The following is a 16,851-nucleotide window of genomic DNA, read 5'->3' as shown; positions in this document are numbered from 1 at the left end:
AAATATCATTTCCACACATATCCGGTAAAGCTCGGCTTTGGCTCGCAGGTGTGGCCTCAAAAAATTGTTTGCGGGGCTAATGACTATTGTTTATCTTTGTTTTCTTTTTGGTCATGTATATAGAAGGAATTCTAGGATTTGTAATTGGGTTAATCAATGAAATAATATTATTAGTATACGAACCTTGTGAATTTTGGAGTAGATCCGTACATCGGCGGTACTCCTTTTTCTTCGCCGGCCATTCTTTGCTGTCCACCATGCGGCAGAGGTGTACTTACGTTACAGGTAGAGGAGCTGAGAATATCTGAAAATCTAGTTGGAGCTCGAGTTTTAAAGCGGGATTTCGCTCCGGTCAAATTAGAGCATTTACATTTCTTATAATGTTTCTTAAATTCAGAAAATAAAATTATTTTTTCTTATTTTTTCTATACAATTAAAATATTATTTCTTTACAAAATATAAATTTTGTATTTATTCTCATTTTTTTATTTATAAAATTTTAACATAGTTCTCAATAAAAAGCAAAAAGATGAAAGAGAAATATTTTGAGTTAAAATAATGAATATAAAAGCTAAAGTAAGCATAAGGCATACTCAATGTTTAGGAAAACAATAAAAAAGATATGCATATAACTTCTTATAATTTCCTTTTAAAATTTTCCTATATTTATAAAAGAAAGGAAATTACAAGAAAGCCGTTGTGTGGATGCTCTTACCCATGACTGCGAAGCATAGATCTCGCACGAACTCTATATCAAGCAAGCCCAAATCTTTCACGTCAATCTATGGTTTTTTTTTTTTTTTTTAACCTTCGTTTGCAATAAAAAAAAAGAGAAGAAATAGAGAAATAAATTTAATTTGTGAGAATAATTAAGCAAAGAGCCTACTTAATTTTAAGGGAATATGTGGTATTCTTTCCATCCACGAGTTTTGTTTTTAATCAAATATGGAAAAAAGTTATTGGGGAGTATCATTCTCACTCTTGATTGGAATGGAAGAGAGTGAAGATTGTGACGACAATCAAAATACCAGAAGTAGAGGTGGCAATTTGCGTTTGTATGTCGAGTTTGTATTGAAATATGAATATAAAATTATATAGGTCAACCATAAACGGACACATTTAATTAAACGAATTAGTTTCTCAACCCCAACTTAATTAATAATATCGTGTTGGATCCGTATCAAATTTCTAGATGTTGTCAAAAATTGTCACGTATCTGATTCGAGTCGTGTTGAAGCTAAGTCAACCATAATTCAACTCTTTTAATTAAACGGGTAAAATCTCTCAACGTTAACCTACTAATTTTGTGTGAGTCATATAAAAAACAGTCAATCCTAACTAAAAGTAGGTGGTATACTGCCATTTTTTTGTGCGTGTACGCCTATCGATAAAAATATAAATTTTCACTAAAAACATAAAAATATAATTTGAATGCCAACTATTTTGAGAGGGTGATTAAATTAGATTTTATAAATTTAATAGTTTAGATAGTACTACGTCATTCAAAATTTTAAAAAACATGCAACAAAACAAAGTTTTACCCTTTGAAATGAGACGATCTTATTTCAAAAAAATTTATGCTTTTAGTTTATTTCGAGTGAAGATACATAATGGTTACAAATGATTTGGTTAGATTATGACACATGACAAGGGATTACATCAAATAATATGGGGAAAATGAAAATAATATAATTATACGTTTTTTTTTTTTTGTTTTAATTAAAGCGGGAGAGGGGAAAAAGGGGAATTATAAAGGTGGGTCTTTCCCACAGTTGATCCTAACCGAAGAAAAAAAAGAACAAGATATAAGAATGCTTCTAAATATACGGTTAGAAACAACCCATTTAACAAGCTGATGTGTTATAAAGTTAGCACTACAGGAGGTCTTCACTGTGGTCCAAGTGAAAAACCATGGAACTGCGAGTGGATATTTCCAATGATTGGAGCAAAACACCAATAAACACCAATCAGTAAAAAGTGAAACCTTGTTGATGGCTAGGATCACAGTGAGGGAATCACCCTCAAGACAAAGAGAATGGCAACCAAAAGAGGAAGCAAATTGAACTGCCAACAAAACAGTCTGAGCTTCACCGGCATTAACCTCAAGCAAGGGTAGTTTTTTGGACACAACGGCAATGATATTTCCGTCATGATCACTGAGAGTTGCAGCTGCAACTTCCAGATGATGTTGTATATATCATCAATAAAAAAGATTTAATTTAACATACACCATCATTCTTATAAAAAAAAAAAGGCTTGTTACAAAAATTCCACCAAGTGGATCAGCTTAAAGTACCAAAAACAAAGCACATCAAGGCTCTTGGACATCATGAATTTTATGGCGCATTTGAACTTAGTGTAAGAACTTCCTCATTGGATCATCGTGATCATTGTATGCTTCTATGGCCTCCACTTTAACCCACAGTCCATCAAAATTACCACTTTTCGAAGAGAGGCAGACGGTAGGTATAAAGCCTCTACCGTCTAAGAATATCTTAAAAAAAATTGAACATATTCTCAACTTCTTCCCAAAACCTCCCATTCTAATTTGGAAGAATTGCAAACTGCAATTTGGTCGATTCTGTCTATTGATAGAATCAATTGTATAAGTCAAAAAAAAAAAAAAAAAAAGCATCAAAATAAACCGAGACTCCCTTAAATCCGACTTGTCAGTTCCAATAGAGTAATGCTAGGCGTTGGGGAACTATCCGGTAGAAATTCGGGGTTGCCTATGTGGCTGTAGAAATCCGGTAGAAATAAGTAAGGTGTGTGAAGAGTAATGTTAGGTACCATTTTTTTATCCTCCTAAAATTGATGTGGCTTTTAAAATCACTATTGAATCAAAATTCAAGTATAATTTATTTAAAATTTAATAGTAATTTTAAAAGTCACATTAATAAAGATTTTAAAAAAATAAAAAGATAATATTTAACATTATACATGATTGTGAAACACACATCTGGCATCACTACCAAACCCACATCTTTCACGTCAATCATCTAAATTTTTTTTTTTTTTTTTTTTTTTTTACATTTGTTTGCAAAAAAGAAAAGAAAAGGAGGGAGATAAATTTAAAATTGTGAGAATAATTCAGAAAAGAGCCTACTCTTAATGGGATATACCATTTTCTTTCCGTTCACTAGTTCAATTTCGTGTTGGATTTATGGGTGTTGTCAAAAATTGTCAAGTATCTGATTCATGTGTAGAGATATAATTATAAGAGCATTAACAGCAACTTTCTTTTGATTTTTCCTATAGCATCTACTACTAGTGTTCTAAGAGCTTGTTTGAAATTACGTTTGACAAATAGAGCCTTTAAGACAAATAGAGCTTTAAGTCAAAAAGAGCTTTTGAGTAAAAGCTTCATTTTTAAACTTTTGCCAAAAGTGCGTTTTGGTCATTTTTAGGCTTTTTGAATCCTTAAAAATGCTTTAATTTTTTTTACAAAATTAATACTTTTTTTCTCAAACGGATTTTTTGAGTATTAAAAATACTTTTATGCCATTTCAATGCAATCCCAAACAGACATTAAGATAATGCATATCAATCATAACTCAACTCTTTTAATTAAATAAGTTATACTCCTCAACCCTAACTTAAGTCGTATAAAAAATATAATGTTATAGGCAAAAGTAGGTGGTATACTTACCTTTTTTTTTTTTGTCCATGTATGCCTGGCTATAAAAATATAATTTTCCATTGAAATATATATATATATATAATTTTAATGCCAACTATTTTGACAGGGTGATTAAATTAGATTTTATAAATTTAGTAGTTTATTTATTTACTACGTCATCCAAAATTTTAAAAAACATGCAACAAAATAAAGTATTTCTCTGTGTCTGTTTACCACGTGAAAGTTTGAGAGAGAGAGAGAGAGAGTTTTGCTTTACTCTGCGTTGGACTAGGAAAACAGACTCGCGAGCTTAAATTGGGGAGGCAACCCAGAATGGATTTGTGAAATTTTTTGACTTTCCTGGTTTTTTTTTCTTCCTGTATTTGCAATTTACCTTTGCACGGTGCGTTTTTAGATTTGAGTTTCTGTTCTTCCGAGGTTTTGACAAAAAAAAAAACAAAAACAAAAACAAAAAAAGGATAGAGGTTTTAGACTTTTAGTAGTGTGTTTTCAGTTTGTGTCCTTGTGTTTTTATATATGTACGTATAATTACCAATAAATAATTAAGGGGTGGGCAAATACCCACAAAACCCGCCCCGACCCGCGCCCAGCGTTATCGGACCACTGGCATACAGTAGAGGATAAAAGTCTTTATTACCCTCTAATCTCTATAAAGCACCAAAATTCCCTCAAGTCCGTTCTCTCCCTCTCACTCTCTCCTAGGGTTTCTGATTTCGGAGTCTTCGTGTGATCTTCCTGTGATCGTAGGTCTCTGTCGTTTCTAGCTTGGGATGGCGACCGCTTCAGGTACTTGTAGTTTTCGCTTCCCGCTATTTCTCGTTCTCTCATATGAACCAAATTTTATTGTATTCTCTAGTTTATACTTCAATTTTGAAATTTTTTTGGATCAATTGGAACATTTGTTTCTATAATTTCTTATAATTGATTGTAACGAATCATTTTGTTGTGTTTCTGGGTTGGAATTTGGTAATTTTGCTATTTCGTACATAATTTTGCACTTTCAGGGTTGTTCAGATTTTAATTTTGAAATTTGGGGATTTCACGTGGTTTTCTAAAATAAGTCTATGTTCGAAGTAATATGATGATTTGAAAGAGAAAAGCATGCAGCATATGAAAATTACAAGACAGGTTTCTTGTGCTGATAGTGGCTTATTTGGTGATGTTATTTACTTTGGAAATTTTGATATCGCATTACTGTTATAGCTGTTGAGTAAGATGTTTAGTGTGGATATGAATTGTTATAAATTGGATTTCTTCTTTGGAGTCATGGTAAATAATGTTGTTGGTTGTAACACTAATTTGTCAAATTCCTGGTACTTGATCCAATTTGTGGTTTTGCAAAGCACCGTAACGTAAACATATTAAATCATCCACAATATTTATTTTGGTGGGGCTTGCAGTTGCATTTAAGTCTAGGGAGGACCATAGAAAGCAAATTGAGTTGGAAGAAGCACGTAAAGCTGGGCTTGCTCCTGCTGAGGTTGACGAGGATGGAAAAGAGATCAACCCTCATATTCCCCAGTATATGTCATCTGCACCTTGGTATCTCAATGCTGAGAGACCTGTAAGTAGATTTCTTCTCTTCTCCTTTATTGTCTAGACCAGCATGTAGAGCTTGTAAAAATTGAAATGTTCTTTATTTTTTACATCATCTTTCAGAGTTTAAAACATCAAAGGAAGTGGAAATCAGATCCGAATTACACAAAATCGTGGTATGACAGAGGTGCAAAGATTTACCAGGCTGACAAATACAGGAAGGGTGCATGTGAAAAGTGAGTGATCTCTCTCTCTCCACCTGAGTGTCAGTACTCCTCCCAAACTCTATCTGGCAATCAAATGGCTAAATACAACCTAGTCTAGCAATTCATCCAAAAGTCCATTGGTGGTAATGCCAAAAACTTGGGTGGTTGGCTTGTGTATGGCCTTCTCTTCTTACCAACCAAAAAGAAGCCTATGTTAGTTCTTGTCTTTATTGCATGTGCAGTGTAATAATTTATAAATGCTTTTTAACAGCTGTGGAGCTATGACACACGATTCAAAGTCATGCATGGATAGACCCCGGAAAGTGGGAGCAAAATGGACGAACAAACACATTGCACCTGATGAAAAGATAGAGACATTTGAGCTTGACTATGATGGAAAACGGGACCGGTGGAATGGCTATGATGCATCCACCTATGCCTATGTCATTGAGAGATATGAAGCAAGAGATGAAGCTCGAAGGAAATACCTGAAAGACCAACAGCTTAAGAAACTTGAGGAGAAAAACAATAACCAAAATGATGAGGCTGGGGTAAGTGATGAGGATGAAGAAGAAGATGGTCTAAGGGTAGATGAAGCCAAGGTTGACGAGAGCAAACAAATGGATTTTGCAAAGGTTGAAAAGCGTGTACGTACAACAGGTGGTGGAAGCACCGGAACTGTGAGGTGAGGGTTCCCTTCTAATATCACTCCAATGAAAGAGGAAAATTGAATGTTTTCTTTTTGGAATATAGTTGGTTGTGTTTGCTGGCCCTGTATACAACTATGTGGAAATATATTCCCACTTGTGTGTTGGATGTTATACATAGTCATTACTTAAGTATACATTTTGCAGGAACTTGCGTATTCGGGAGGACACGGCAAAATATCTTTTAAATCTTGATGTCAACTCTGCACATTACGATCCCAAAACCCGGTCCATGCGTGAAGATCCTATGCCAGATGCAGATCCTAATGAGAAGTTCTATGGGGTAGGTGCCCTTGAAGATTAGATATTGTATTATGTTAAATTACCAAAAAACTTAATCATTTAATTAAATATTCTAACATTATGATTTTTTTTAAGGTGCAGCTGCAAAGTTATATTATATATTGATCTCACTTTGGTTTTTTGAATTTTTATATTATAGGGAGATAATCAACATAGAGATAGTGGTGAAGCTTTGGAGTTCAAGCAACTTAACATCCATTCTTGGGAAGCATTTGACAAGGGACAAGACATTCACATGCAAGCAGCTCCGTCCCAAGCCGAGTTGCTTTATAAGAATTATAAGGTCATCAAGGAGAAATTGAAATTCCAAACAAAGGACACCATCTTGGAGAAGTATGGCAATGCAGCTGCTGAAGAAGAACTTCCAATGGAGCTTCTACTCGGACAAAGTGAAAGACAAGTTGAATATGATCGTGCTGGAAGGATAATAAAGGGGCAGGTATGATTTCTAGTAATGGTCTACTCTTAATTCTTATTACTCTCTTAATTTTGCAATTCAACTTTTGATGAGCAAATGATGCTTGCAAAGAAGAAGCATGTGCTCTGGACTGTGTTGATTTGTGTAGATTTTGAAACGTCTTGATTATTGTCTGCAAGATGTCTGAATCTTTTGGGGCAAAAGTTTGGTCTGTGCTCTTTGATATGTCAAGTCTTCATTGTTCTGCATGAATAATTTTCTTTAGCATTGTCAGTCTTGTAATTCTTATTTTGTGCATGAGACTACAAATGCTCAATTACAATCATTACAGAAGAAAGTCAATCTTTCATGTTTTATTTTTTTGTTTGCTTAAATAGTCTGCCTTATTCTATGTACAGGAGAAGGCACTTCCAAGAAGCAAATATGAAGAAGATGTATACATTAACAACCACACATATGTTTGGGGTTCGTGGTGGAAGGATCATCAGTGGGGCTACAAGTGCTGCAAGCAGATGATCCGAAATAGCTATTGCACTGGTGCCGCCGGAATAGAAGCTGCTGAGGCTGCAACAGATCTTATGAAGGCTAATATTGCTCGTAAGGAAGCTACTGAAGGTGTGTATAGTTTCAGTCTTCTTATTTTCGGGTCTTCCCATTTTTGTAATATTCTTATTGAAATAAAAAGCATCTTTGTGTTGGCTTTCAATTTTTTGTATTACTGCTTAAAGTTGACATTGTATTATGAACCTGAATACAGAGTTGCCTCCGCCAGTGGAGGCCAAAAGGCTAGCTTCTTGGGGAACTGATGTCCCTGATGATCTGGTTTTGGATGACAAGTTACTTGCTGAGGCACTTAAAAAGGTGAGCTTTATTATATTAGTTGTCTTTCTTCTTGTTCTTAATATATCTACTTCTTTCATAATTTAATTCACATTAGGATTTTGCCATTAGAAGTGGTGTTTATAACTTCTCTAGGCTCAAGTTAAAACTTTGAGTTGGTTTTTTCAAGTAGTGGACTTCGATAACCAATTCGAAGCAATAGTAAGTTGCAGAGATATTTTGTTTATGCCATCTAAATTTGTTGCTAGATTAGTTAGTTGACATTGTTTTGCACATACATTATCATTAACTAAAATTCGTTTTGGTTTGGACAGGAGGATGAAAGGAGAAGAGAAGAGAAAGATGATAGAAAAAGGAAGTATAACGTCAGATATAATGACGAGGTAGGATTTTTTAAAAGTGTAGATTTTTATTTTTTATTTTTTGGGGGAAAAAAAAGGTAGATTACTAGATTGTGTGTGGCTTTCTTGTGGAATTTCTCACCATCATTTTGATTGACTGTAGGTTACCCTGGAAGATATGGAAGCTTACAGGATGAAGAAGGTCCACCATGACGATCCGATGAGGGATTTCTTAAATTAAGACATAGTTTGTTTCGTAGAATGGAATAGCTATTTTTACTCCTTGTAACATTGAATATGTATTTTTTTTTTGTTTGGTACAGTGTAATGCACGGGTGAATGAAATCATATTGTAATCAAATTTCTTAAACACCTTTATAATACAAACATAATTTACATTCTTAAAGTATATTTTTTATTTATTTTTAGGTTAAACTTTTTACTCTATTGTGGTTTAATAATTTTATTTTTTATTTTTTCAGTTTTATTTTGTATCATAAATGGTATTTAAGGGAGCCAAACTACTCCAACTTTCAAAATGGGAGTGCCGAACAACTCAAGGCCAAACCGGGGTGGTTGAGTCACCCTTAACAGCGATGGTTTAGATTATCTCCTTTTTGCAAGTTGAGACCAAAAAAGAGTTATAGACTACACTTTTAACCTTTTTTTTGGGTAAGAATTAACCTTTTTTCTTAAACATAAACATAACTATAACTTCCTCCAGTTTTCTACAATTCTTAACCATCGCCACACTAAAACTCGGCGGTGGAGAGTCTCGTGAGGGTAAGTTGGTCATTTAAATGAAAATTGGAGCTTGCCCAGATCGGAAACAGATGGGTTTGGTTGGGTAATCACATTCTTGGGTCGCCACGCTTAAGCCCATGTTTTAACGGGCCTACTTCTTCAGGCAAATTAGCAAAATGTGAAATGGGTTGGATCATCACATAGCGGCGGGGACCTTATTTTTTTTCTTTTTTCTTTTTTCTTTTTTCTTACAGCATAGACTGCATAGTGTTTTTGGAGGTGAATTGTGATTTGAAATGCAAAATTGTGATTTTATCAAATAGGTTGGTACTGGATTGGGCTTTAGTCCAATGGGCCACATATAGTCTTTTTTAGATGTTTTCTTAAACGGAGAGTTAGACTATTTGATGTCATACATTTTTAAGAGTTATATAATCTTTTTTATACAATATTTGTTTGGAGGTGGTCATAGATAGCGTTTCCTAATTTTTTGGCCAAAAAATGATACATAGTTGTGTAGTAATTGTCTAATACACGACCCTTAATTATCAAACACTTCACATATTTTCAGGTTCATAATATATACAAAGTCGACTTTAAGCAGTAAATAGCTAGAATAAAATTGAAAACCTACACAAAGATGTTTTTTACTTCAATAAGAATTATATATTACAAAAATGGGAAGACCCGAAAATAAAAAGACTGAAACTAATTAATAGACACCTTTAGTTACGAGCAATATATATAAATTAGCCTTCATATAAAATATGGCTGCTGCAACATATCTTATATGTGTGTTCCGTATGTATAAGATATATGTGAGATGTGTGTGTTCCACTGTTCCGTAGTGGTGATACCGTCATGTGAGATGTGTGTAGGGTTGGTGCCTGGTGGTCATGCCGTCATGTGAGATGTGTGTTCCGTAGTCATGTATATATATAAGAGCATATCCAAACAACTGCTTCCATCTATAACCTCTGCCGGATGGAGGACGGCGATGAATGGCGAAGAAAAAAGAGAACTACCGATGTACGAATCTACTCCAGAATTCACAAGGTTCATACCAGCTTTGCACATCTTGTCCTATTGCATTACCATATATAATTATTTCCCCAACCCCTAACCGACTGGAATCCACAAGTTGAATTTAAGGGAGTCTCGTTTCATTTTACATGAGCAATTCCTGCAACTTACTATGTCACTGATCTTGTACCTGCTTTGTCAATCTTGTACCTACTTTATCAATCTCATTGCCAATAATTTAGATGGAAAAAATAATTTTTACATTTCATATTATTGAGCACCAAAAAATCTAATTTCTCTAAAATTTTCTTAGCCCTTTTTATACTTTTAGTTTCCATTTAGTTTTTTTTTTTTTTGGTTCAATGTTTTGGTTCTCTATTGGACGTTTTAGTATCTAAAATAAGTTGCTATTCAACATTGTGTGGATTTTAGTTTGATGGTTCAGTTTATTATTATTATTATTATTATTTTGGCTTATACATTGCTTCTATCAATTTGCAGAATCGACTAAAGTACGGCTTGTGATTCTTTCAAATTGGAATGGGAGGTTTTGGGAAGAAGTTTGAGATATAAGATGAAGAAAGTCCATAATGACGATCTATCACCACGGTGCCAAATGAAGAAATTCTTGTAGGCTAAATTAAAGTCAGACAATACGGCCGGGTAAGGAAGGGCTTGTTTCACTGGCTTCATCCAATTCAATTCGCTTCCGATATGAAAGATATGGAAGCCTACAAGATGAAGAAGGTCGACCATGACTTCCAAATTCTTAACCATTGCCACGCTAAATTCAGTGGAGAATTTGGGGACCATCGGACCCATGCGCATGCAGGGCTGCATGTGGATTACTACTACCTACGAATTTTCAAGCCTTATTTTATCCATTTTTCTCTCTAATCACCATTAAATTATAACTCCTTACACTTACGCTACCTCTTCCTCCGCACAAAGAATTTGGTGTCCCAATTTTATTCTTGTTTGTTCCTTTGGTAAAAAAAAAAAAAAAAAATTGTTGCCAAAATGTGCCATTAAATTGTTTATATACTTTCAAATTATAAAGTGAGATAATTAATTATATGAATTTTGTGGGGGAAAAAAAAACATACAGCTATAATTTGCAAAAGTGAGCTGTAGCAAGGCATAACAGCAAAAATATGTGAGGCTATCAACAATATGTTTGAAAGCATCAATGTTATTTATTTAGAAACTGTGTACACAATAATTTGAGGATGTTAGTTTATCTGACTTGATAGTTCATTCCTTACTGCTTAAAGTGATTGGTTGGGATCTTGGATTTTTTATTTATTTATATTTATTTTTTATTATATTATGGCTAATAACAATTAATTACACTCGCCTGTCGAGTATACAAATAAAAGTATTATTTCTTTATAATATTTCTATTTCCAGCGGTTCCTGGATCTGCCCAGGGTCAAACTATAGCTCAACGCCCCGGCCTAAATTTGGGCCCAGATAGGTCCAAACGCTTCCTAGCTTACTTATGCTGAGCAAAATCAGACAAAAATAAAATACAATAAAATTTAGATGACATGATATTATAAACGATGTTAAACATATAAAACATACTATATAACTTCCTCCAGTTTTCTACAATTCTTAACCATCGCCACGCTAAAATCGGCGGTGGACTGGAGAGTCTCGTGAGGGTATGTTGGTCATTTAAATGAAAATTGGAGCTTACCCGGATTGGAAATGGATGGGTTTGGTTGGGTAATCACATTCTTGGGTTGCCACGCTTAAGCCCATGTTTCAACGGGCCTTCTTCAGGCAAATTAGCAAAATGTGAAATGGGTTTGGTTGGGTTCTCACATAGCGGCGGGGACCTTATTTTTTTTCTTTTTTCTTACGGCATAGTGTTTTGTGGTGGTGAATTGTGATTTGAAATGCGAAATTGTGATTATATCAATTAGGTTGGTACTGGATTTGGCTTTAGTCCAATGGGCCACATATAGTCTTTTTGAGATGTTTTCTTAACGGAGAGTTCAACTATTTGATGTCATACATTTTTAAGAGTTTTATAATCCTTTTTATACAACATTTGTTTGGAGATGGTCTTAGATAGCGTTTCCTAATTTTTTTGGCCAAAAAATGATAAATAGTTGTGTAGTAATTGTCTAATACACAGGCCTTAATTATTTATTCCAGGTGTCAACTGGGCACCTTAAAAAGAGATGTCATGAGAAGCACATGAGGTATAGCTTTAACACTTAGCAAGTAACTTGTTATCAAAAGCTAAATCATCAAGGATATTGGTTCCCCAAGTTACCGAGCAAGCCTTCATAAGAACTGTTGCAGCCTCAATTACTTCTATTACTTTGAAGATAGAGAATATAAAAATACATATAAATGGGCCTGCATTCACATACTTCGACCTTGTTTGTTAAATTACATCACATTCTCCCATACTATTCATCTCATTTTTCAAAAAAATTAAAATCAAAATATTCTCACTTTTTATATCACATTATTCACTTTTTATTTCTCATCATTTATTTTTTACTACTATTTAAATAAAAAAATCATTACTCCACTTTTCAATACAACTTTTTCACTTTTCTATAGTAATTAATACACTCATTTTTTTCCTCACCAATCGTGAAGAGTGGATTGTATATTTACCAAACATGGCCTTGTTTACTGGTTTTGCTTGTTTGTAGGAAACTTCCCACTTTCAGGTTCCTTATTTGTGTGTACATGCTTGGGTTGTTTCGGATTTTAATTTTTTATTTAAAATTTAGACAAAGGTTTTTATTGTTGGAAATTTGGGGATTTCACTTGTGTTTTCTCGCTATTGCCATGGTTTTCAAAAAGAATCTTTATTGAAAGTATGTGAATGCGTGTAGGCCCATTTATATATATTTTGTAAACCATTATTGTCCATCTTCGAAGTAATAGAAGTTTTTGATAATAAGTTACTTGCTAAGATCATTTACAATGGAGGAGTCAATTTTTTATGCAAAATAATTCTTCAAAATTGACTTTTACCTAATTTAGCTAATTAATTTTTAAATATCTCTGCATTCAATTAGCTATATTTCTATCTATTCCATGAAAATATTATTTTTTTTACTCTTTATTGGGAAATAGTTTTGAGAAAAGTTATTGAAAAAAAAAAAAAACAGATGAGAGAAACAATAAAAAAAATAAAATGCTCAATTGAAAAGTGCTGTTACATTTGGCTAATCCAATGTAAGGGTTTTTTACAAATCTGATTAGCCATTTTAAGTAAAAGTAACATTTGACTTTTTCATTGTGAATGCTCTAAGGGTTAAAGCTATACCTGCTTTTCATGACGTCTCATGTGCTTAGAGAGGATTATGTTCTATTATATAAGCCTATAAACTCAATTAGCCTCTAATGTACCCAAAAAGATTTAATATCTTAAGTCGTAGTCCATTTGTAATGTGAAGTTGACAATTTACTTTCAAGTCGGGCTGATTCGGCTTGTCAAAGGATTAGATTAAGGTGAATCTATGACAACCCAACTAATTTAAATAGAGCATAAATCTACCTGAGATATTTACATTCATGAGTGAATTGAAAGATGGGCACTCTCCAAATGCAAAATAAGGGGAAAGACAATCAGAGTAATACCGGCTCTTAGGTTGGTGGGAGAGCCTCCAATTGTTGAATCGGATTGTTGATACACTAATTATGCACATCAAACTTCTAATGTCAGAAACTAGCAAGAAAACTAAAGATTAGAATAGCACGCCAACGATAATAGTAGAACCACCTCCGATTGATGCTTAAGTTAGCGAAAATGATCTTAAGCAAAAGAGTATGCGTACAAGCATAATGAATGTAAGAGAATTAGTTAAAATGTACCTATGCCACAATTTTCTTCATTTTTTGTAATAAGCTGAGTAAGGCAGATGCCACCAGAAGCAAAATCATCTATTAAACACACTGATTTTATTATCCTCTTGTCCCATGGTCCGTGGACCTACTTCCCTTACTGAACAGGTTCCAAAAAGAAGGTTATTTAAGACTTTGGTTGGCTATCCTTAGAGAAGAGGTCACAATAATCTAATTTTTTTTTTTTTTTTTTTTCACATTCTTAATTGACAAGTTATTAATGGGGCGGATCTCGTTTTCATTTCGGGCTAGCAAAGGGGAGTGTTCCTATATATATATATATATATATATATATATATATATATATATATTGTGATTTTTCATACACAATATTTTTAAGGAAATTATTTTAAAAAAAAATGTTTTTAGCGAAAACTATTTTCCAACAGAAACTATTTTTCTTCGAAACAAATATAGCCTGTGCCTCGGTGAAAGATTAGAGGAAAACTGATTTGATTACATGACCAAAACAGAGGAATATCATCTTATTTTATAACCAAGGCTTTACAGAGAAAACGAGAGAGCAAAGCATACAAAGAGAAAGTGCATATGCCTATGTACAAAAGCAGTCTAAAATGTACAGTAGAAACAAGACTAAGAAAGGAAAAGATGGACTTCTGATAGACAAGTTAGCAAGCCTTTAGCCCTCCACTGACGGAGGAAACTCTGTTTTCAGGTTCATAATACAAAGTCAACTTTAAGAATGCAGTAAATATAATAAAATTGAAAACCTACGTACACAAAGATGCTTTTTATTTCAATAAGAATATTACAAAAATGGGAAGACCCGAAAATAAAAAGACTAAAACTAATAGAATTAGCCTTCATATAAGATATATGTTGGCAGCCTCAGCAGCTTCTATGCCGGCGGCACCAGTGCAATAGCTATTTTGGATCATCTGCTTGCAGCACTTGTAGCCCCACTGATGATCCTTCCACCACGAACCCCAAACACATGTGTGGTTGTTAAGGTAAACATCTTCTTCGTATTTGCTTCTTGGAAGTGCCTTCTCCTGTAAATAGAATAAGGCAGACTGCTTAAGCAAACAAGAAAATAAAACCTCATGAAAGATTTGACTGTAATTTCTTCTGTAATGGTTGTAGTAATTGAGCATCTTACTGTCTTATGCACAAAATCAGAATTAAAAGAAATATTCATACCTGCCCCTTTATTATCCTTCCAGCACGATCATATTCAACTTGGCTTTCACTTTGTCCGAGTAGAAGCTCCATTGGAATTTCTTCTTCAGCAGCTGCATTGCCATACTTCTCCAAGATTGTGTCCTTCGTTTGAGATTTCAATTTCTCCTTGATGCCCTTATAGTTCTTATAAATCAACTCGGCTTGGGATGGAGCTGCTTGCATGTGAATATCTTGGCCCTTCTCAAATGCTTCCCAAGCATGGGTGTTAAGCTTCTCGAACTCCAAAGCTTCACCACTATTTCTATGTCGATTATCTCCCTATAATATAAAAATTAAACCAAAGTAAGTTCAATACAATATAAACCTACCTTAAGAAAATCATAATATATTATGTTATAATATTAATGAAATGATTAAATTCACCTAATCCCATTAGCTTTAAGCTTTTGGTAATTTGAGATCATAGAACTTACCCCATAGAACTTATCACTAGGATCTGCATCTGGCATAGGATCTTCACGCATGGACCGGGTTTTGGGATCATAATGTGCAGACTTGACATCAAGATCCAAAAGATATTTTGCTGTGTCCTCCCGAATACGCAAGTTCCTGCACAATGTATACTTAAGTAATGACATCCAACACACAAGTGAAGTGGGAACATATATATTAATTTGTACATAGTTGTATACAAGAGCATGCAGCAAACACAAGCACGAAGTCCGCACCTCACAGTTCCAGTGCTTCCGCCACCAGTTGTGCGTACACGCTTTTCAACCTTTGCAAAATTCATTTGTTTGCTCTCGTCAACCTTGGCTTCATCTACCCTTAGACCATCTTCTTCTTCTTCTTCATCATCCTCAAGTTTCTTAAGCTGTTGGCCTTTCTGGTATTTCCTTCGAGCTTCATCTCTTGCTTCATATCTCTCAATGACATGATAGGCATAGGAGGATGCATCATAGCCATTCCACCGGTCCCGTTTACCATCATAGTCAAGCTCAAATGTCTCAATCTTTTCATCAGGTGCAATGTGTTTGTTCGTCCGTTTTGCTCCCACTTTTCGGGGTCTTTCCATGCATGATTTTGTATCGTGTGTCATGGCCCCACAGCTGTTAAAAAAGCATTAATTTATCAATTATTACGCAATTAAAACTAATAACATAGCTAGGCTTCTTTTTGGCATTACCACGAACGGGAGAGAGGGGGAGAGATCACTCACTTTTCACAAGCACCCTTCCTGTATTTGTCAGCCTCGTAAATCTTCGCACCTCTGTCATACCATGATTTTGTGTAATTGGGATCTGATTTCCACTTCCTTTGATGCTTTAAACTCTGAAATTAAAGATGATGGAAAAAAAAATAATAAGAACAAGCTCTACATGCATGCTGGTCTGTATTGGAACACATCCTTATCCATAGCTTAGTTTGAATTCAAATAATCAAGATTACAATATTTGTACGTATTTACAATTATCTAATCTGTACTATTTGAATTCAAACTAAGCTATGGATAAGGATGTGTTCCAATAGTCTGGTCTAGACGACAAAGAAGAAGAAGAGATCGAAGAAATCTACTTACAGGTCTGTCAGCATTGAGATACCAAGGTGCAGATGACATAAACTGGGGAATATGAGGGTTGATCTCTTTTCCATCCTCGTCAACCTCAGCAGGCGCAAGCCCAGCTTTACGCGCATCTTCCAATTCGATTTGCTTCCGACGGTCGTCCCTAGACTTAAACGCAACTGCAAGCCCCATGCACCGTATAAGCTAAATAAATATTGGATTATTTAATATGTTTACGTCATAGAAGATGAAAGAAAGCGAGTGAAAAAACCGCAAATCGGACCGGAAATTGACAAATTAGTGTTACAAACAACAACACGCATTCACATACCTGAAGCTGAAGCGATCGCCATCCCAGGAAGAAGACTCTGAAAACCACAGGGTATGTATGTCGGTGCCGGTGCAGCGGATGAGTTTGTACGTCGAAGCGTTGGGTGAGTGATTCTCTGATTTTGATTTGATAAGGAGTTACCCTATTTATAGAATAGAAATACTTGTAAGCAAAGT

General features: G+C 34.5%; 2 protein-coding genes across 2 annotated transcripts; one reads left to right on the top strand and one right to left on the bottom strand.

Moving 5' to 3' along the window:
* Positions 1-4,310: 4,310 nt before the first annotated feature.
* On the top strand, positions 4,311-8,433 carry LOC132166496 (pre-mRNA-splicing factor SLU7-A). The gene is made up of 10 exons (XM_059577320.1): positions 4,311-4,426; positions 5,041-5,204; positions 5,300-5,412; positions 5,654-6,067; positions 6,237-6,372; positions 6,532-6,831; positions 7,209-7,425; positions 7,568-7,671; positions 7,965-8,033; positions 8,155-8,433. The coding sequence occupies exons 1-10, from the start codon at positions 4,411-4,413 to the stop codon at positions 8,230-8,232; spliced, it is 1,611 nt and encodes a 536-aa protein (XP_059433303.1). The 5' UTR covers positions 4,311-4,410; the 3' UTR covers positions 8,233-8,433.
* Positions 8,434-14,461: 6,028 nt separating this feature from the next.
* LOC132166448 (pre-mRNA-splicing factor SLU7-A-like) lies at positions 14,462-16,766 on the bottom strand. The gene is made up of 7 exons (XM_059577264.1): positions 16,676-16,766; positions 16,360-16,523; positions 16,000-16,112; positions 15,509-15,889; positions 15,254-15,389; positions 14,799-15,098; positions 14,462-14,650 (listed from the first exon to the last, which is right to left on the bottom strand). Exons 1-7 carry the CDS (start codon positions 16,695-16,697, stop codon positions 14,462-14,464), a joined length of 1,305 nt encoding a protein of 434 aa, XP_059433247.1. The 5' UTR covers positions 16,698-16,766.
* Between the last annotated feature and the right edge of the window lie 85 nt (positions 16,767-16,851).

The sequence above is a fragment of the Corylus avellana genome, chromosome ca11, assembly GCF_901000735.1.
Source record: "Corylus avellana chromosome ca11, CavTom2PMs-1.0".
Classification (NCBI taxonomy): domain Eukaryota; kingdom Viridiplantae; phylum Streptophyta; class Magnoliopsida; order Fagales; family Betulaceae; genus Corylus; species Corylus avellana.
The sequence above is the reverse complement of the archived record's forward strand: the minus strand, read 5'-3'. Positions and strand labels throughout refer to the sequence as shown.